At 37.5% G+C, this 21,527-nt stretch overlaps 1 protein-coding gene across 7 annotated transcripts in view; it reads left to right on the top strand.

The window, feature by feature from the left end:
- The window catches only part of CENPE (centromere protein E), an 89,437-nt gene extending 74,327 nt beyond the window's left edge, over nucleotides 1-15,110 (top strand). For 6 of the 7 annotated variants that reach the window (XM_033214899.1, XM_033214898.1, XM_033214901.1 and 3 more), the window contains 6 exons: nucleotides 840-1,025; nucleotides 4,788-4,900; nucleotides 6,899-6,996; nucleotides 9,954-10,137; nucleotides 11,869-12,155; nucleotides 14,605-15,110. In XM_033214899.1, the coding sequence (XP_033070790.1) occupies nucleotides 840-1,025; nucleotides 4,788-4,900; nucleotides 6,899-6,996; nucleotides 9,954-10,137; nucleotides 11,869-12,155; nucleotides 14,605-14,699 (963 nt within the window). In that variant the 3' untranslated portion in view covers nucleotides 14,700-15,110. The remainder of the gene's footprint in view (nucleotides 1-839; nucleotides 1,026-4,787; nucleotides 4,901-6,898; nucleotides 6,997-9,953; nucleotides 10,138-11,868; nucleotides 12,156-14,604) is intronic. The other variant, XM_033214904.1, reaches the window with a different exon arrangement.
- Nucleotides 15,111-21,527: the final 6,417 nt, after the last annotated feature.

The raw sequence follows: 21,527 nt of genomic DNA, 5'->3' as shown, positions 1-21,527 counted from the left end.
TGGAAGAAAACACTTGAAAACGTTTAGTAGTGATTGCTTCAGGGTCAACTTGGGGTCTGAAAAGGGGAGACTTATTCTTCATTATATGTCTTTGAATTTTTTTCCACATATTTGTGTTTTTCTATTTAAGATTAATAAGGGTGGGCATGGTGGTTCATGCCTGTAATCCCAGCACTTTGGGAGGCCAAGGCGGGCAGATCACCTGAGGTCAGGAATTCAATACTGGCCTGGCCAACGTGGTGAAACCCCATCTCTACTAAAAGTACAAAAATTAGCCAGGCGTGGTGGCACATACCTGTAGTCCCAGCTACTCAGAAGACTGAGGCAGGACAATCACTGGAATCCAGGAGGTGGAGAGCAGAGAGCCGAGATTGTGCCACTGCATTCCAGCCTGGGCAACGGAGCAAAACTCCATCTCCAAAAAAATAAATAAAAATTAATGAAAGTAAAGGGAAAGATAAGTTATATATATTACTTTAGAGAGTCAATTAACAAATGTCGTTTGTTTAAGTAGTGTTCATTTAAAATATGAGTGCCTGTTTAATATGCTTAGCACTATGCTGACTAATAAATCACATAACCACTGTGCTGTTTTTAACTGCATGTTTTAAGAATTTGCAGACAGATTATAATATAAACCTTTGACATTTTCAATCCAAAAATCATCATCTAAATGAGGGAAATAACATGTCTGTAGATTGAATGATGTTTGGCCTCTCTTTGTTAATATAATCTGTGAAAAGTTAACAATACCTAAATATGATCATCTCTGTCTCAAATTTGTATACTGTGATTCTGTCTTGATGATAGAGCTTATGAATGTGTGCTTTTTCTAATAGAAAATTCGAGAACTGGAAAATTCACTACATGAAGCTAAAGAAAGTGCTATGCATAAGGAAAGCAAGATTATAAAGATGCAGAAAGAACTTGAGGTGACTAATGACATAATAGCAAAACTTCAAGCCAAAGTTAGTGAATCAAATAAATGCCTTGAAACAACAAAAGAGACAATTCAAGTACTTCAGGTAACTTAAACATAAAAATAAAAGTTGTTTGTTTAGCATATTGAATTCAGCAAATCTCTTGGTGCTCTGTTCTTCCCTCTCACGACAACTTCCTATTACCTATGTGTATCTGAAGTTCAATACTCATGCAGAAGCAACTTAACTTATAAGTGAAATGTAGGAACGTATTGTCATGTAAAATGTTATTTTTATTATGTTGGAAAAATAATTTTTAAAAGACATACATGTTTATAGTTTAAAGTGTATTTTTTTTCATTTTTCAAAAAAATTGCGTATCAAAATATATAATACTGTTAGATGAGTGTATTTTTAAATTCTTTTCTTTCTACTTACTGCCCCTGTTACTGAGTCCCACCTGATGTCCCATGGGCTGAATCTGACCTGTTTTGGGGGGAAAAACCATAATTTAAATGTTTTTCAACTTGAATGTCATTAGACAAATCACACACTCATTAATCACTACTCCCTTTTGTTTTAGTTCCAGCCACTTCTCACATTTCTTCTACTCGAGTCTGATCCGAATTGGCATATTTAAATTTGCTGTTCTGCTCCAGTGTCTTTTCACTCCAGTTAAAATTAGGAACACGTCAAGAATGCCTGCTTTATTCATATTTAACATTGTTCTAAAAATTCTGGTCTATTCAGTGAGACATGAGTAGAGAGGCAAAAGAAAAAATTAATTTTTTTTGACAATTGTTACAGCTGGAAACTAAAAAATTCAACTATAAAGTTTTAGAATGTTGTAATTTTTTAATATTACAAATAATTGATCACAATTTTTATTCATTCAACAAATATTTGCTGAGCACCAGCTATGTGTTACTCACTGTTCTAGAGGCCAGTGAAAAAACAAAGCCCATGCCAGCAAAGAACTTACATTCTAGTTGAAGGAGACAGAATATTAACTTAAAATGTAAAATATAGAAGGTATATTTTTATATATGTTATATATATATTAAGAGGTATATTATATCTCAAGTGGTGAAAAGTGAAATGGAAAAAAATTAAGCCAGACAAGGCTTAATTTTTTTCCATATCACTTTGTACATGGTTCTGGGTGAAGGTGGACATGTGTGGGAAGAGAGATGATTGTATGTAGGGGAGCTGAGGAATGTCACACCAGTAAGATGATCTGAAGGAAGTGATAGGGCAAACTGTGTGGCCAGGGAGAAATGTTCCAGGCAAAGGAAATAGCAAACTGAAAACAACAAGCAAGGTAGTGCATCCAGAGCAGAATGAGCAAGAGGATAGAGGTAGAAAATAAGGTGAGAAATAGCCGAGGACCAGATCATAAAGGCCCTGTAAGCTATTTTCAGAACTCTCATTTCTGTTCTGGGAGAGATGGAAACAAAGGCTTCTCAATGGGAAAAGGATAGTCTGATTAACTAATGATGCTAGACAACTAAATATCCATCCACAAGCAAAAAAAAAAGACAAAGAACTTATACTTTTCACAAAAATAAACTCAAAATAGATCATAGACATAAATGTAAAATGCAAAACTAGAAAACTCAAAGAAGATGACATAGCAGTTCTAAGTGACCTTGGGTTTGGCGACTTTTTTAGCTATAATACAAGAGGTACAATCCATAAAAAACTGGTAAGTTGGATTTTATTGAGACAAACTTCTGCTTTGCAAAAGATGCTGTCTGGAGAATAAAGAGAAGCCAAAGACTGGCAGAAACTATTTACAAAAGATGAATCTGGTGAAGGAATGTTATACAAAATAGACAAACAACTCTTAAAACCAACGATAAGAAACAACCAGTCAATCTTAAAATTGGCATAAGACCCAGATGACAAATAACCATAGGAAAAGATGCTTCATATCATATGTCATTAGAGAATCACACATTAAAATAATAGACAATTACAAACCTACCAGAATAGCCAAAATCCAAAACACCGAGAACACCAAATGCTGGTGTATGGAGCAAAAGGAATTCTTACTAATTGCTGGTGGACACGCAAAATGCTACAGCCACTGTGGAAGATGGTTGGACAGTTTCTTACAAAACTAAGCATACTTGTATGATTGAGCAGTTGTATTCCTTGGTATTTACTCAGATGAGCTGAGAATGTATGTACACACAAAAGGCTGCATGTGTATGTTAATAGCAGCTGTGTTCATAATTGCTAAGACTTAGACACACCCAAGCTGTCTTTCAGTGGGTAAATGGATAAATTGGTACATTCATACAATGGAATAGTTTTCAACAATTAAATGAGAGGGCCGGGTGCAGTGACTCACGCCTGTAATCCCAGCACTTTGGGAGGCCAAGGCGAGCGGATCACCTGAGATCAGGATTTCAAGACCAGCCTCCCCGACATGGCAAACCCTGTCTCTACTAAAAATACAAAAAAGTAGCCAGGATGGTGGTGAGTGCCTGTAATCCCACCTACTCAGGGGGCTGAGGCAGGAGAATTGCTTGAACCCAGGAGGTGAAGGTTGCAGTGAGCCGAGGTCCCACCACTGCACCCCAGCCTAGGCGACAAGAGCGAAACTGTCTTAAAAAAAAAAAAAAGGAATGAGAGGACCTTAGTACACATTGCTTAGTGGAAGAAGCCAATCTGAAAAGGCTACATACTGTATGATTTCAAGTATATGACATTTTTAGAAAGGCAAAACTAAGAGACAGTAAAAAAAAATAAACAGTTGCCGGGGATAATGCAGAAGAGAGGGATGAATAGGCAGAGCACAGGGTTTTTTAGGACAGTGAAACTATTCTGTATGATACTGTAATGATGGACATGTGCCATTTTACATTAGTCAAAACCTACCGAATGTACAATACAAATAAACTGTCATGGAAATTATAGATCTTAATAATGTATCAATATTCATCACTTATAACAAATGTACCATACTAATACATGATGTTAATATGGGGGAAAAGGAATAGGGGACACTGGGTATGTAGGAACTCCCAGTATTTTCCATTCCATTTTTCTGGAAACTAAAACTGCTGCTATAAAATATAGTGTTTTGTATCACTGGATGGAACTATGTTTCAGTACAAAATATACCTAATAATGCTCTGTTTTGTGGCCTGAATTTAGTTCTAGTTTGATGTTTACATCACTGCTCCAACATCTTTTTGTTTCATTTTCTGATTTACCTTTTTCCACCCTTTTCATTATTTCCAACTTTTTTCATTTTGTAGGTATTTTCAGTTGGAAAAATATATATTTATTTTAAGAAATAAAAATCATGTTTCTTTTTTTTTTTTTTTTTTTTTTGAGATGGAGTCTTGCTCTGTCGCCCAGGCTGGAGTGCAGTGGCCGGATCACAGCTCACTGCAAGCTCCGCCTCCTCCTGGGTTTACGCCATTCTCCTGCCTCAGCCTCCCAAGTAGCTGGGACTAGAGGCGCCCGGCACCTCGCCCGGCTAGTTTTTTGTATTTTTTAGTAGAGACAGGGTTTCACCGTGTTAGCCAGGATGGTCTCGATCTCCTGACCTCATGATCCGCCCGTCTCGGCCTCCCCAAGTGCTGGGATTACAGGCTTGAGCCACCACGCCCAGCCAAAAATCATGTTTCTAATTGCGAAAATCGTGTTTCTAATTGCATATTAGCTTCGAATAGACTTCATATCAATATCTAGTTATTTGGTTAAAATTGATGCTTTTTCATATATTTGGAATTGTTTGCTATTTTTAAATGTCCTTAATTAGAGCAAAGACAGCTAACCATTCTTTAAAATTGGAGAAATTGAAGCTCCTCTAATAATTATTTTTATTTTCTCTAAAAAAAAAAAAATTAGGACAAAGTTGCTTTAGGAGCTAAGCCATATAAAGAAGAAATTGAAGATCTCAAAACGAAGCTTGTGAAAATAGACCTAGAGAAAATGAAAAATGCCAAAGAATTTGAAAAGGAGTACGTATTTGTCTTAATTTAATGTTATTTTAGTAGATTTTCTTCCTAAACTACATATACTTTTCATTAGTTAAATTTTTAAAATAAAATTTATGAAAACATTGTTACTGCTCTTCTTTAAAAAGTATAAACATCCATAGATTTTAAATATACTGATCTCATTACATATGCAAAATTTTTAAAACTAAGCACAATTCTGATCAATTAACACACTATGTCTTTGAACACTTCTTAGTCATACATAATATAAACAATTTTAAGTGGGTTTTTTATGCCTGAAAGTGAACATTAAGAGTGTGTGTGTGTGTGTGTGTGTGTGTAGCAGTTTTACTAAGGTTTCTGTTGTTTCTCTTAATTTCATTTGTTGGTCTTACTGTGTTTTTGCGTTAAGATTATATTTCCTTTTAGTTTATAGTTCCCTGGGGCCCAAGAGCAAATCCTCTTTTAACTGATTTATTTATAGGTAGCATTATACATAACAGCATGCCTAAATTCTTTGTGGTATAGCATAATGAAAAGAACATTAAACAGAGAGTCAAGGAAACTGAATTAGAAATACGTTGTCAATCCCAGCACTTTGGGAGGCCGAGGCAGGCGGATCACAAGGTCAGGAGATCCAGACCATCCTGGCTAACACAGTGAAACCCCGGCTCTACTAAAAATACAAAAAAAATTAACCGGGCTTGGTGCCAGGCACCTGTAGTCCCAGCTACTTGGGAGACTGAGGCAGGAGATTGGCGTGAACCCGGGAGGCAGAGCTTGCAGTGAGCCGGTATCACACCACTGCACTCCAGCCTGGGCGACAGAGTGAGACTCCATCTCAAAAAAGAAATGAAATACGTTCTCACTTACTAATGCATCACCTTATGCTGTTTATTCTCTCTGGCCCTCACATTCATAATCGGTAAAGAAAGTTTTATATTAGAGGATTTAAGATGCTTCCTGGCTTTTAACACTTTTCATTCTTCCTAAGGATCTTGAATAAATATTTAATGATCTCTTATTTTGCCCAGGGAGTAACTCTCGGAATTTTCATGCTCTCTAAGCAGCCTATTGGTTTTAGTGAAACATAAATCTATTAGATTCTCAGTTATAAAAACAAATTTACTTGTAGAATAGGGTCAGCAGGGCCGGGTGCAGTGGCTCACGCCTGTAGTCCCAGTACTTTGGGAGGCCAAGGCAGGCAGATCACCTGAGGTCAGGAGTTTGAGACCAGCCTGGCCAACATGGTGAAACCCTGTCTTTACTAAAAATACAAAAATTAGTCGGGCATGGTGGCAGGTGCCTGTAATCCCAGCTACTCGGCAGGCTGAGGCAGGAGAATTGCTTGAACTCAGGAGGCAGAGGTTGCAGTGAGCTGAGATCACACCATTGCACTCCAGCCTGGGGAACAAGAGCGAGACTTCATCTCAAAAAAAAAAAAAGAATAGGGTCAGCAGATACAGATACATTCATAGTCATTAAGAAAGGCAGAAAGTCATAATTTATCGTTGCTGATTAATGCCTAAACTAGCAACTCTCATAAAATGTCTCTTTCTACCAGAGAACAGTTATCAGAATTTCACCTTTGTAGCATCTTAGACCAGAGCTGCAGTCAGGGTTTGCTTTCCTGACCATATAGCAATAAAGCTGCACTTTCTCTTTCATGCTCCTTATACCTTCAAGATATTTCTAGGACCCCATGGTAAAAAATAATTAGGTAGTTATAATTTTGTTCAATATCCAATGAATTAGGCCTCCAGAAGCTTCAGAAGAACTGGGGTTTCTCAATATAAGAAAACCAGACTGTCCCTGCAGCCAAGCAGAATGCTTCTAGTTTGATGGCATTAATGCCATAAGGCACATGGCACCAGAGAGTTACCATAAGGGCTTATCTACTGCCACTTATGGGCATTATGTCAGTGTGATGTATTAGAAAATCCTTCACAGTACCTCTGTTTATTCTCCTGTAAAAAATTAGTTGCTGAACTTTTTACATCTTTTTATTGTTTTTGTTAGAATCAGTGCTACAAAAGCCACTGTCGAATATCAAAAGGAAGTTATAAGGCTATTGAGAGAAAATCTCAGAAGAAGTCAACAGGCCCAAGATACCTCAAGTAAGTAGAAAATGCAGATATTTTCAGATCCTTTAAATTTTACTTCTCAACACACAACAGACTTTGAAGACTAATATTATGTAGTATGTGACAGTCGAGAATAAACAGAAGTTGACCACCAATGTATTCTTAAATGAATTTATTGGAACCGTATTTCCAGATATCTTGTGACATCTTAGTTTGTTGTAATCTTAGATGCTTATCCATTATAGATTCTTGAAAAATAAGAACTCTGCTTTTGTATTGTCAAATCTTTACCTTTTAGTGAAGATACCTTCAGGCAATAAAGGAATGACTTATATCAATGTAGAATTATGCTTCCCAAGAAAATGAAACATGTCTTAATAGATTTTAATTGTATACATTTCATAAGTTATAATTGGTGTGCAGTAAAAATAAATACTATTCTGTTTGTTCTTGAAACTAAAAATACCAAGTTAATATTTACTTGCAAAGGTCTTTGAAATTTATCTGAGATATGCTTTTTAGATCTGTTGGTCAAATTTCTCAATATATATGCATTCCTCAAACTACCTTTTTTCATATTCTGTCTGTCCTGTTTGAAAAGAAAGAATGCTTGAACAGTACTTGAGATAGCTGTGCAGTAGAACAAGTACTGAACTAAGTCAGGTGCAGATCTCAATGGCTATGTGAAATCATGGGGTTAGCATCTGATCTTCTAACTTATAGGCATATATATATGCTTATATACATACTTATAAGTATATATACATATATACTTATATATAAGTATATATACTTATACTATATATTTACAAGTATATGTGAGTATATATACTTATATGTATACGTGAGTGTATATATATACTTAAATGTATATGTGAGTATACTTATATACTTATATACTTTTTTTATTTGGTTGTCTTTTTATTATTGAGTAGTAAGAATTCTTTACGTATTTTGGATGCAGGTCACATACAAGATATATGATGTGACAATATTTTCTCATTTCTGTGGTTGTCTTTTCACTTTCTTTTTTTGTTGTTATACTTTATGTTCTAGCGTACATGGGCACAATATGCAGGTTACATATGTATAAGTGTGCCATGTTGGTGTGCTGCACCCATTAACTCATCATTTACATTAGGTATATCTCCTAATGCCTCCTTATATATACTTTTTTACAGGAGAAAAAACAGAATAAACAGAACTGCTGTGAAGGATTTTCTAATATATACTTATATATATGTACACTTATATATACTCATAAGTATATATATACACATATATACATATATATACACTTATATATACTTATAAGCATATATATACACTTACATATACTTAAGTATATATACACACTTATATATACCTATAAGTACATATACACTTATATATGCACTTTTATATACACTTATAAGTACATATACACATATGTGTATATGTACTTATAAGTGTATATATGCATGTGTATATATACTTAGTGTATATATGTATACATATGTGTATATATGTATATATACTTATACATAAGTATAAGTATACTTATATATAGTATATATGTATAGCTACATGTATATGTAAGTATATGTATGTATAAGTATATATACTTATATATACATATATGTGTATACATATTTGTGCATGCACATGTATATATAAGTGTATATATTTATATACACATATATAAGCATATATAATACAAGCAGATATCTTGTTTTGCTTAGTTTTTGGAATTTTCAATGTGCAATATATATTACTTGTATATAATACATATTTACAGAATATATAGAATTCCATATATTACATGTTACAGGATACATATAAGTGTATATACATATATATATACACACGTGCACACATATATAGTTAAACGCACACATATATGGACATGGTATATGCACATATTTTTGGCAGGTGGTAACACTTCAGTCATTATGGGGAAAGTAATTTTTAGAGCTCATGTAATAAGTGTCTTTTTTAAAAAAGCATATATACATATACACTTATTTATATACATGCGCGCGCACACACACACACACACATAAAGATCAAACCAAAAGTTGTGGGTAAAAGCACATTGAAAATTTCAAATACTAAGCAAAACAAGATATCTGCTCATTTTGCTTGTATTATTGTATCATTTCCAAAAAAAAAAAAAAGTGGTGCTAAACGTGTTAAGATGTTGTCTAGTACCTATTGTAGCTTAAATTTCCCTAGTATCTGTTACAGGATAACCACAGCACCTACCAAGAAACTTAAAGAGGTAAAAACAGAAGTGAGGATTCTTTGTTTCAGAAGGTTGAGAATAATTATTCTTGATTTGTAGATGACTTTCAGGTACATAATGTAGATGAATTCAAAATAAAATAGACTCAAGAATTGCCCTGCACACACACACTATCCCTCTTTTGTGAATTCCCAGTGACCTAGTGGATTAATCCACTTCATAACTATCTCACATTTTTATGCAACTTTGCCTACAATTTACAAAACAGTCTCTTTACACACATAGTGTAGAATATTTAATATGTGCTTCAATATTATCCTAACATATATTTAGTTAATAATATGTATTGAATATATATAATGCACTGAATGACGGGGTGGCCCTCTCACCCTACCTCACCTCCCCGCCACACATGCACTGTGTGGTAACAAGCCCTCCAGGGGAAAACTGATGTAGAAAATATAGATCAACAAAGGACAGCTGTAAGTGGAGAGGATTGCTATTGCTGCAGTCCGGGTGAAAGATCTTGGTGATCGGGATATGTTAGTGAAATTGGTGGAGGGGGATTCTAGAGGCATAGAATTGATGGTTGGTCAGATAAACAGGGAGTACAGTAGAAGGCTGAAGTCAAGGGTGACTTCCAGGGAAACAAGACTTGAGGTGTTTTGGTCTCTATAATGGCTTATTGTACTTAATAGTATTTCCTTTATTTTGAACTTTGGAGACAATTAAAATTATCACCTATTTGCGTATTTTCCTCCCACAGTGATATCAGAACATACTGATTCTCAGCCTTCAAATAAACCCTTAACTTGTGGAGGTGGCAGCGGCATTGTACAAAACACAAAAGCTCTTATTTTGAAAAGTGAACATATAAGGCTAGAAAAGGAAATTTCTAAGTTAAAGCAGCAAAATGAACAGCTAATAAAGCAAAAGAATGACTTGTTAAGGTAAGATCTGCTTACATGATACAGATATTATGCTTATGGCTATTACATATATGTAGGGACATGGTATATGCACATATTTTTTGCAGGTGGTAACACTTCAGTCATTATGGGGAAAGTAATTTTTAGAGCTCATGTAATAAGTGTCTTTTTTTAAAAAATGAGAATATGGGTACACTATTCCAGTGTTTGCTGTCTATCAACTGACAATTCCTAACCAAGCCAAGAAACAGGAAAGAAACAAAGACCTTTGAGGGGGCAGCTGAAATACACCACAAGTCCATATACCCAAGCCAGTGAGGCTTTACTTAGGAACTCCTTACGTCCATTATTGTAGGGTTTTTACTTTATAAACAGATCTAACAAATTATTTGGCTTCTAGCACAGTGGAAGATTAGAATCTTTTCCCCAAGCACTCTACTATGATACAGTAGGGAAAAAAAGGGTTAAATAATGTTACGAATGACTCTTTGCCATGAAAGCTATTAAAAAAGAAACAAAAACAAAAAGGAGATTATAAAAGGGTTATATTATGAAAGAGAAATCCAACATTATCTAGGTGTTAGGGGTAGAGGGTTGGTTGATCAAGAAGCCAACAAACAGGCATACCTCGTTTTATTGCACTAATCTTTCTACTGTATACACTGGGAACCCGAAAGATTTCTGCAATTTGCTTTATTACAGTGATCTGTAACCAAACCTGCAATATCTCCAAGGTATGCCTATATCAGAATACATATGAAAAATGGATAGGAATTAGGCTAGATGAGAGAAGAAGGGTAAGTTTTCCAGGCCAGGGGACAACATGTTCATGGTCTTTGAATGAAGAAGAATAACTAATTGGTGGGACTGAAAGACATCCAGTGTGGCCAGGGTATAGAGAATGAGACAGAATAAAGTGCAAGACAAGGTGCCAGAGGTAAATGGATTCAGATTACATGGACCCTTATAGTTCATTTTGAAGAATATGGAGTGGTATCCTAAATGTAATGGCAGGATTACCTGCACTGGAGGGTTTTAAGCTAGTGGCCTGATGAAATCTTATAGCATCTTTGGCTGCTAGAGCATTATGGAGGGACCCAATCTTAGAATGTGTTTATGGTAATTCAGGCAAAACATAATTTTAGCATGGACTAGCTTGGCTCCAATAGGGATAAAAACAAGGAAGTGAATTTGATAGATAGGATGAGATTGTATCAAGAGACGTGGATGACTGTTAAAATGAAAGAGAGTGAGGTCTCTAGGATTGCTTCCCAGGTTTCTCTCTGGAGGAACTGGATAAATGCTAGTGGCATCTCCTGTAAGAAGCAGCACTGTAACTAGAAGAGCACAGTGTAATCTTTCTTTCACAGTAAGAAAGGTACATCAAAGATTCATCTATCCAGGAGACTAATTTATCAAATTATTGTGGCAAAGCATCAATAGATAAGCCACTCTGGATTATATCATTGATTTATTTGAAAACCTAATGTTGTACTTAGAACTTTCTTTTCAAGACTCCATGATCATGGAAACTTACTACATTATTCAATTGATATAGATCCATTTTGTTTTCTGAACTTTGGAAATAGTCAAAACAGGAAGCATGAGGTTGAAATTAAAATGTAAATGTGATAAAATGGTATATTTTATGTTATATATATTTCATCACAATTTAATTTTTAAATATAAATGTGAATACATCTTAAGAATCAAGAAGTCTTACAGTGTCTCTTTTTTTCCCCCACATTTAAGCAATAATCAGCATCTTTCCAATGAGGTCAAAACTTGGAAGGAAAGAACACTTAAAAGAGAGGCTTACAAACAAGTAACTTGTGAGAATTCTCCGAAGTCTCCTAAAGTGACTGGAACAGCTTCTAAAAAGAAACAAATTACACCCTCTCAATGCAAGGAACGGAATTTACATGATCCTACGCCAAAGGAATCACCAAAATCTTGGTTTTTTGATAGCCGATCAAAGTCTTTACCATCACCTCATCCAGTTCGCTATTTTGATAACTCAAATTTAGGTCTTTGTCCAGGTAAGTGAATATACTGGTTACTTTAAAATCAGAAGGTAACAGTTGGAACTTATTAGTCGATTAGTGATTTAGTCAAGTAAGCTACAATGTCAGGCTTCATTTGCTGACTCTGTGTAAGAAAGTTGGTTTCTCCAAGGCATAGCAATGAAGTGCAATTCACTTTTACCCCAAGTGAAGTCTTCAGTCTACCCTTTAAGCCCTTAGTTTTGTCCAAAGAGAGACAAGCAACTTTCTCAAGGACATGAAGATACTACCCTAAAAAGCAACTTTTACTGAAAAGTCTTATCAATTCAATAGACCAGAATATCCAATAGCATTATATTTACTTTACCCAAGCCAGATAATAGACGAATCATTTACTTATTCATTTATTCAATCAGCAAAATTGTTTTGAGCCCCTTCTATGTGTTAAGGATTAGATCCTGATGGCACATTGATAAGCAAAACCAGACGTGGTCCCTGCCTTCATAGAGCTTAATTCTGATGGAAGATACAGACAGTAATCAAGTGGTTTAAAAAAAAAAAAAAAAAAAAGTGAAATTCAAGCAGTGCAACTACAAAAGACTATGAGGAATATAGTAAGTATTTGAGGAATATTGAGGAAGGAAACTGAGATCAGATATAAAAGGTTAACATGAGTTATCTTAACAAAGAGCAGAGGGAAAAGCATCTCAGGCAGATGGAACAGCAACAGCATTAGGGTAGGTGGGAACATGACCAGGGGAGAGTTGAAAGAAATATGGTGTGGTCAGAGCACGGTGAGTACAAGCTTGTGTAGGTGAAGTCAGTGAGGCCAAAGAGAGTATTAAGAGCCAGAAATGCTGGACTTTTGTAAATTATGTAAAGGAATTTTTTCATTTATTGTGTAGAGGAAGACTTGGAAAGATCTTAAGCAATGGCAGGAGAATGTGAGTCACACATTTTGAAAACATCACCTCATCTCTAAGGTGACCAGCAAATAGTAGGAGCAGGAGTTTGACAGTTGTCTAAACAAGACATGATGGTAGTGTGGACTTGGAGTAGAGATGGAGAGAAGTAGACCGACAGGAGAGATTTTGGAGTAAAATCAGCAACATCAGGCACCGGATTGAACAAAGGAGTGGGGAAGTATCAAGGATTACCCCAGCTCTGCATGGAGGTTGTCCACAGAAGTGGGAGGACTTGCAGGAGAAGCTGTAACATGGCATTTCTTGTAGTCTTTCTCACCATGTAGCATCTATTGTGCATAGCCCTTTGTGACAGCGTATCTGCCTACCCTACCAGAGGTACCCTGTTATGCAACTGTAGAAATCTAAAGCAATAAAATTGTACACTAAGAAAGGCAGTTGCCAAATCATTTAAAACCTTTAGCAATATTTGCCAGAGTTTATAAACCTCTACTTTGTGATTAAGAAAAAATCTATCCATTCTCATCAACTATATCAAAATTAGATCAAGTTGACAGTCTAAAAGTGTTCTTAGGGAGATAGGTAGGCACAGAAACATTTGGAATAAGAAAAGTTTGAAATATTATCTTCATGAAATAGTATTTAACAAACATTTAAGGACCTTCTATTAGCTAGCTAACACTTGCATGGAACTGTCTCGCTATGTTGCCCAGGCTGGCCTTAAACTCCTAGGTTCAAGCAAGTCCTAAGCATCAAGGACTACAGGTGCATGCTACCGCACCCAGCTGTAATCACCTCTTGGTTTTGTCTGCTGGTGCCAGAGGTATATGCATAATGTGTATTCATCAAACTGCAAATAAAAATGTTTGAGTCCTTTTTTAATATATTCATCTCTCTGGTACTGTTTTTAGATAAATAAAAGAGTAGCCTAGAAGAATACATAAATCAAAAACTGACCAATTCAGAATTAAATGAGATAGTCCCAGCTTGAATTAATACCAGTCTTTTAAAAAGTAAATGTGAGTTTTTACTTTTAATTATAAAAGGTAATCTAAATTACCTTAACAAACTAAGGTAATTGCTAAGACCAGTTATACTAGATTTACTTTTATAAATATAATAATTGTAAAATAAATATTGTTTATAAGCAAATAGATGCAGCTAAAGTCCTTTTTAAAGGCTCACAGAAAGCTTTCCAAAGATGACTAAATATTCTCTAAAATACTATTTAGCATACCATTTATTTTGAGAAACAGGATGAAAGAAAACTCAATCAGTCCATGTTTGATTCACTTTGAATTTCAAGTTGAAGAATTCCAAATAAAACTTTATTCTCAGTTTGGCTATGGTTTGTCTAATAGTTCATTTTAGGACAAAATGGGGAGTCAACTTCTCCAACTCTAAGGTGAAATACACGATCTTCATGACCAAACATGATGAACCATGTTGCCCTTTTTCATTCTTCACATCTCTCCTGCCTTAACGTCCTTTCCACTTCCAGCTGTGCTTGGTTCTTGTGTAAATTTTTGTAATAGGATTAATGTTTCCATTTTCTTTCTCAGAGGTACAAAATGCAGGAGCAGAGAGCGTGGATTCTCAGCCAAGTCCTTGGCATGCCTCCTCAGGAAAAGATGTGCCTGAGTGCAAAACTCAGTAGACTCCTCTTCGTCACTTCTCTGGAGGTCCAGCATTCCTTGTTTGGAAATGACTTTGTTTATGTGTCTGTCCCTGGTAATGATGTCGTAGTGCAGATTAATTTCAATTCAGTCTTTACTTTGCCACTAGAGTTGAAAGATAAGGGAACAGGAAATGAATGTATTGTGGTAATTGAGAATGGTGATAGCAATACCTTCTTCTTGCATATGGTAATACTTTTAAAAGTTGAATTGTTTTATTTATTTGTATATTTTGTAAAGAATAAAGTTATTGAAAGAAATGTAAAGTTATCTACATGACTTAGCATATTCCAAAGCATAATACATACATTAATATAAAACATCATTTTATTAACAAAATTGTAAACATTTTTAATACCTTACACATTCAATAAATGTTTAGTAGTTCTGAATCACCACTTTTCTATGTAATGTTAATGGTTTCTTGGTGAGGTAATCTCTCTTGTTGACTCAATATTTTGCATGAAAATACACACAAGCTTTCTGGATTTAAATTCTTAAAGGATAGCAGAGGCTATGTCCTCTTAACTTCCCAGTTCTAATATTCCTTTTGCTGTAATAACCACAGAAGTTCTTTCTCACATTCCTGGTAACCTACCTATCCCAATCCCTATACAAACTCTCTAAATTGGTTGGTTTATTATTAGATTTTGTTTTTCATTGCCCTCACTCCCAGTCTGGAGGAACCTATAGATCATTTATTCTACCTCTTCATTGTAGACATAAGGAAACAGTACCAGAGTTTTTATCAAAGTAAAGTTTTCTAAACCTGGAGTCCCCACAGATAGATGAAGCATATATGGATGGGCTTCTTGTACTCTGTAAAACTTTTGAAATTTTTTGTGAACTTTTTTGTGTGGATTTATTTTGGGGGAGGGGATACTAGGATTTATACTTTGTTTTATCAAATTCTTAGAGGGGCCCGTGATCCTGTAAAAATCTAAGAACTATGGCTTTAGAGGATATTTGATATTACTTTTATACCATATGACTTTGAAAAAACACTTAAAACAAGTTGCATTAGGTTATAGAACAGAGGTAAAGTGATTTCAATACATTCTCGGCTCTTAGGTAAGATTCAGTCAAAGGGAGAGATTATTGATTGCATCATATCTAGTATTTTAAAGTCTGTGGAGTGCATATTTTCCCATATCTTAACATACCACCAAAGGAATTAACTAGGACTAAGGGGAAACTATCCCTTCCTAAAATCTTTTCCCCTAGACCTGTACCTTAAGAGTCTGTCTTCTGCTTTCCACCCTTATCCAAACAAAACACTAACACACCTGTAGGTTTGATTCTCTATGTCTGCTTCTCCACCGAACAAAAGTAACCCAAAGTAGTGGTTAAGTTCACCTGGATGAAAAAACTACATTAAAGTCATTAAAAATCTACTAGTTGTCAGGTAGCCAGCCTAGTAGAATATTTTTAACTTTTGAATTTGGGTGTCCATTTTATTCCTCAAATTTGGGAAGTTTGTGACCATTATTTCTTCAAATAAGCTGTGTCCCTTTTGCTGCCACCATTATCCCACACCCTTAATATCTATTCCCACACATTTTTCTCAGATTTTTTGGCTAGTGTAAGTTAGAAAACTCAAGTGGTTCTTTTGATTGTGATGCAGCTCCTCATGGGCCACACTTTGTACCTCACATTAGGGATCTGCTGGGACTTGAGTCTAGTCAGGTCTAGGAGCATAGAGGGCTGGTGGGGGTAGGTCCTGAGGAGAATCAGCATTGTCTTGCTTGGCAGCTGCCTCAGGGGAGGCCATTATTATTTCCTCAGGCAATGCAGGGTTATCCCTCAGACAGAGGAGGAAAGATCATTACCAACCCCAAGGAGGTTGGAGAGGCCACTTCAGCTGGTAAAAAAAAACTCATCAGGGCCAGGCGCAGTGAGCCTGTAATCCCAGCACTTTGGGAGGCCGAGGCGGGCAGATCACAAGGTCAGCAGATTGAGACCATCCTGGCTAACATGGTGAAACCCCGTCTCTACTAAAAATACAAAAATTAGCCAGGCGTGGTGGCGGGCGCCTGTAGTCCCAGCTACACGGGAGGTTGAGGCAGGAGAATGGCGTGAACCCAGGAGGCGGAGGTTGCAGTGAGCTGAGATCACGCCACTGCACTCCAGCCTGGGGTACAGAGCGAGAATCCATCTCAAAAAAAAAGAAAAAAAAAAAAATCAGAGTGTAGGAACTAGCCAGGCGTGGTGGCTCACACCTGTAATCCCAGCACTTTGGGAGGCCGAGGTTAGTGTGGGACTCTTGAACCTAGAAGTTCGTGACCAGTCTGCGCAACATAGTGAAACCCCGTCTCCACAAAAAATACAAAAATTAGCCTGGCATGGTAGCATATGCCAATAGTCTCAGCTACTCGGGGGTGCTGAGGTGGGAGGATCACTTGAGCCCAGGAAGTCAACGTTGTAGTGACCCGAGATTGTGCCATTGCACTCCAGCCTGGCCTGCACGGTGAAACTGAAGAAAAGAAAAGAAGAAAAAAAAAAAATGGAGCTCAGTGTTCCTGGCTACAGGGTCTTCCCACATGTCCCCATCCCAACTTACAGAATCTCACTCTCCCAGTCACTGTGGCTCATTTTACCAGTAGACGCACTGAGGCAGAGTTCACCTTTTGCAATTGCATCAATTAAATGATGAAGACTGGTGTTTGATTTTCAGCAATTTTAGCTTCATGTCTACAGGACAGAAGATCCTCTTTCAGGGCACGCCTAGAAGTTCTTAGGTTACTTATGTGGAGCTTAAGCCAGGAATTTGAATCCCTGAAGTCATTCTTTTTTTTTTTTTTTTTTTTTTTAAATAACTTTGCCCAACATATTAGGAGCAGCCAACCAACATTGGTATATTTCTTAGTTTTCCATAAATATTTGAAAGTATTACAGGGCCGGGCACAGTGGTTCACGCCTGTAATCCCAGCACATAGGGAGGCCAAGGCGGGTGGATCATGAGGTCAAGAGTTTGAGACCAGCCTGGCCAACATGGCGAAACCCCATCTCTACTAAGAAAACAAAAATTAGCCGGGCATGGTAGTGCGTGCCTGTCATCCCAGCTACTCGAGAGGCTGAGGCAGACAAATCGCTTGAACCCGGGAGGCAGAGGTTGCAGTGAGCCAAGATCATGGCACTGCACTCCAGTCTGGGTGACAGAGCAAGACTCTGTCTCGAAAAAAAAAAAAAGGTATTACATATACAGAATCACTTAAGTGCCTCACCTCTAAGAAGTGGTTCATTAGGAGTATCCAATGCAGATATTTTGCATACCTCTGTGAACAGTTCATTTCTTGGACAATCAGTGCTCTCTGTACTATTGAAAGGAGAGCCAGACTGAGCACAGTGACTCATCCCTGTAATCCCAACACTTTGGGAAACTGAGGCAGGAGGCGCACTTGAGACCAGGAGTTTGAGACCAGCCTGGGCAACATAGTGAGACCTCATCTCTACCAAAAAAATAATAATTTGGAGGGCTGAGGCAGGAGGAAGGCCTGAGCCCAGGTATTCAAGGCTGCAGTCAGCTCTGATGGTGCCACTGCACTCCAACCTGTTCAAGAGTGGGACCCCATCTCAAAAATAAAAAGTAGAGCCTTTAGCATTTTCAAATCTAATCAGACTAGAGAGCCAATTCCAGGAACTCCAAAACCAACTCAGGAAACTCATCCTTAAAATTTTGCTCCTCTAGAACCTCTCCTGGTACCAAAATCTGTCTTAGGATTTTCCAGAGAGACAGAACCAATAGAATATATACAGATGGTTCCCAACTTATCATGGTTCAACTTGCGATGTTTCAACTTTAGGACGATGTGAGAACAATACGCATTCAGTGTAAACTTTACTTTGAATTCTGATCTCTTCACAAGTTAGCAATACTCTGCTGTGATCATGGGCAGTGGCGTCACGACACAGCTCTCAGTCAGCCATGGGATCACGAGTAAACAACTGTCACTGTTCAGTGTACTCTGTTCAATAAATTCCAAGAGTCAGTCAATACCTTGTTATAAAATAGGCTTTGTATTAACTGTAGGCTAACAAGGGTTCTGAGCATATTTAAGTAGGCTCGGCTAAGCTCTATGTTCAGTGAATTAGGTATATTAAATACATTTGTCAACTGACAGTATTTTCAATTTACAATGGGCTTTTGGGATATAACCCCATTGAAGGTTGAGGAATATATATAAATATATATTTAGAGAGAGAGAGAGAGAGGATGTTTATTAGAGGAATTGGCTTACACAATTGGGGAGGCTAAGAAGTCCCACCATAGGCTGTCTGCAAGCTGGAGAGCCAGGGAAACTAGAAGTGTGGCTCAGTACAAGTCCGAAGGCCTGAGAATCTGATTGGAGTTCAGGTATCCAAGGGCAGGAGAAGATGGATGTCCCAGTTCTGGAAGAGAGAGAATTCACCTTTTCTCTGCCTTTTTGTTTTATCTGGGCCCTCAGCCAATTGGATAGTGCCTGCCCACATTGGGTGAAGATCCTTACCCAGTTCACTGATTCCAATGCCGATCTCTTCCAGAAATACTCACGGATGTCGCAGAAATAATGCTTACCAGCTCTCTGGGGATCCGTAAATCCAGTCAAGTTGACACCTAAAATTAACTATTACAAACATTGTCTTGAGAGCCTGGCAGAATTATATTCAGGAAACTTATTAAGAAACTGCCATTCACTCAGCAAATATTTAATGAGCATCTACTCTCTACCAATTACTGTTTTAGGCACTGAAAGGCACTACTACCAATGTGGAACTCGTATTGTAGATAAGAAAACAAGCAACTAATATTCTTTTAATACGACCTAATCACAATGTAAAGGAGTAAAACATATAGTCCCCACCCTTGAAGAAATTTAGTCTGCTGACAATACAAATGGGTAAGCAAGTATGTGCAATACCATGTGACTTAGGCTGTTATCATCAAGTAAGCATTATTGCTGAAGATTACAGAGGGAGGCTGAAGAAAGCTACATCAACAAGCATTCGCCGGGGGCAGTGGCTCACGCCTGTAATCCCAGCACTTGGGAGGCCGAGACGTGCGGATCACGAGGTCAGGAGATCGAGACCATCCTGGCTAACACGGTGAAACCCTGTCTCTACTAAAAATACAAAAATTAGCCGGGCGCGGTGGTGGGCGCCTGTAGTCCCAGCTACACGGGAAGCTGAGGCAGGAGAAAGGCGTGAATGCGGGAGGCGGAGCTTGCAGTGAGTGGAGATCGAGCCACTGCCCTCCAGCCTGGGCGACAGAGGGAGACTCCGTCTCAAAAAAAAAAAAAAAAAGCATTGGAGTTGGCTTTGATTAGAGAACTCTCATACTCATAAATAGTCTGTTCCAAAAGCCTCAAAAGTCAAAGGGCATTATTAGTAAAGCAGGAGCAAAGCTAGATGTGATTACAGATTGTTAGAGCCAGCGTTAGAAGTTGCTGAAACAAGGAACAAAGAAGGACAATTTTACCAAAGACCTTGTATGGACACATGCAGAAAGTCCAGTTTGTTAAAGAACTAAAAAGGGCAACTTTTACCATCCATTATAATTAAATTTCTCCAAAAATGTATTCATCATAACAATCACTAACATGTATTAAGTACCTGTGTGGCAAACATTGTGCTGATGGATTCATAGGCTTAGTCGTTCCTCCTCACCACATCCCTGAGGTACGTGCTATTTTACCTTCATTTTACAGATGAGAAACATGAGAGGTTCAGAGATTTAAGTGATTTACTCACTCAGCTAGTGAGAGAAAGATATGGGACTTGCTCTAGTCTTTCTGACGCCACGGTCTTTGTTCTTATCCACTGTGACTGTTAGAAATCACTTAGCTCCATGTAACAAAAAACCTGAAAAACACTAGTCTAAAGTTTATTGTCCTCACATAAGAAGTCCAGGGGAGTTGTTGCCTTGAGGCTGTCATGGAGGACACAGGCTCCTTCTCTTGCTGGGCCGTGTCGTTAATGTGTGCCTCTGTCCTCAGACGAACTCACTAAAAGGCTGCTCTGTCCCACACATCCTATCTTCATTCCAGGCAAAAAGAAAGGGAGGAGCAAAAGCTAAAAGCCTTTCAGAAGGGCTTACTTTTCTATTTAAGAAGGAAGCCCTCCTCAGAAATTCCCACCTGCATTTCATTGGCCAGATCTATGCTGCTTGGCCACCCTTAGCAGCAAACAAGGCTATGAAGTCGAGACTTTTGTTTTCCAACTTTGACAAGTGAAAAAGGGGAAAAGTGAGTTGGAGGGGTGCTGAGGAAACCAATTTATACAGTACATATACAAGTAGCCTACACAATCATTTTGCTCAGTGGCACTACAGATAAAGCACATGTTACTATCCTAACCTACAGGGCTCATGAGATCTAGTCCTTTCTTTTTGGCCTTATATCTCTGTTCTCTTCAGCCAAACTGGGGTTTTTTGCTGTTAACTCAACATGTTCCCTTTTAAGCCTCCACCCTGTCATCCAAGTTTCACATTCTCCCCGACCCCATTCCCAGTGTAGTAAGGCTCCTGGCATTCTGCCACTAAATATGCATTAGTGTTAGAATAGTCTGAGCACGAAAAAAATAAAAATCACAACTGTATCTTAAACACAAAGGAATTTTTTTTTATTTCTCTCCTTTAAAGCAGTCCAGGCCAAGTGCCAAGAAGGCTCCAGGATTTTCAGTGACCTGGGGTCCCTCTATTTTGTTGCTCTGCTATCTTCCACACGCAGTTTCCAGCTCAGCCAATCTTGTCTACCCTGGCACCGCACATAGTAGGCATAAACAAAATAGAGAAGTGGAGAGACGGAAGTGAAGGAAATGATTTCCACATCCTA

The sequence above is a fragment of the Trachypithecus francoisi genome, unplaced genomic scaffold (assembly GCF_009764315.1).
Source record: "Trachypithecus francoisi isolate TF-2019V2 unplaced genomic scaffold, Tfra_2.0 Lachesis_group1, whole genome shotgun sequence".
NCBI classification, from domain to species: Eukaryota; Metazoa; Chordata; class Mammalia; order Primates; family Cercopithecidae; genus Trachypithecus; species Trachypithecus francoisi.
The sequence above is the reverse complement of the archived record's forward strand: the minus strand, read 5'-3'. Positions and strand labels throughout refer to the sequence as shown.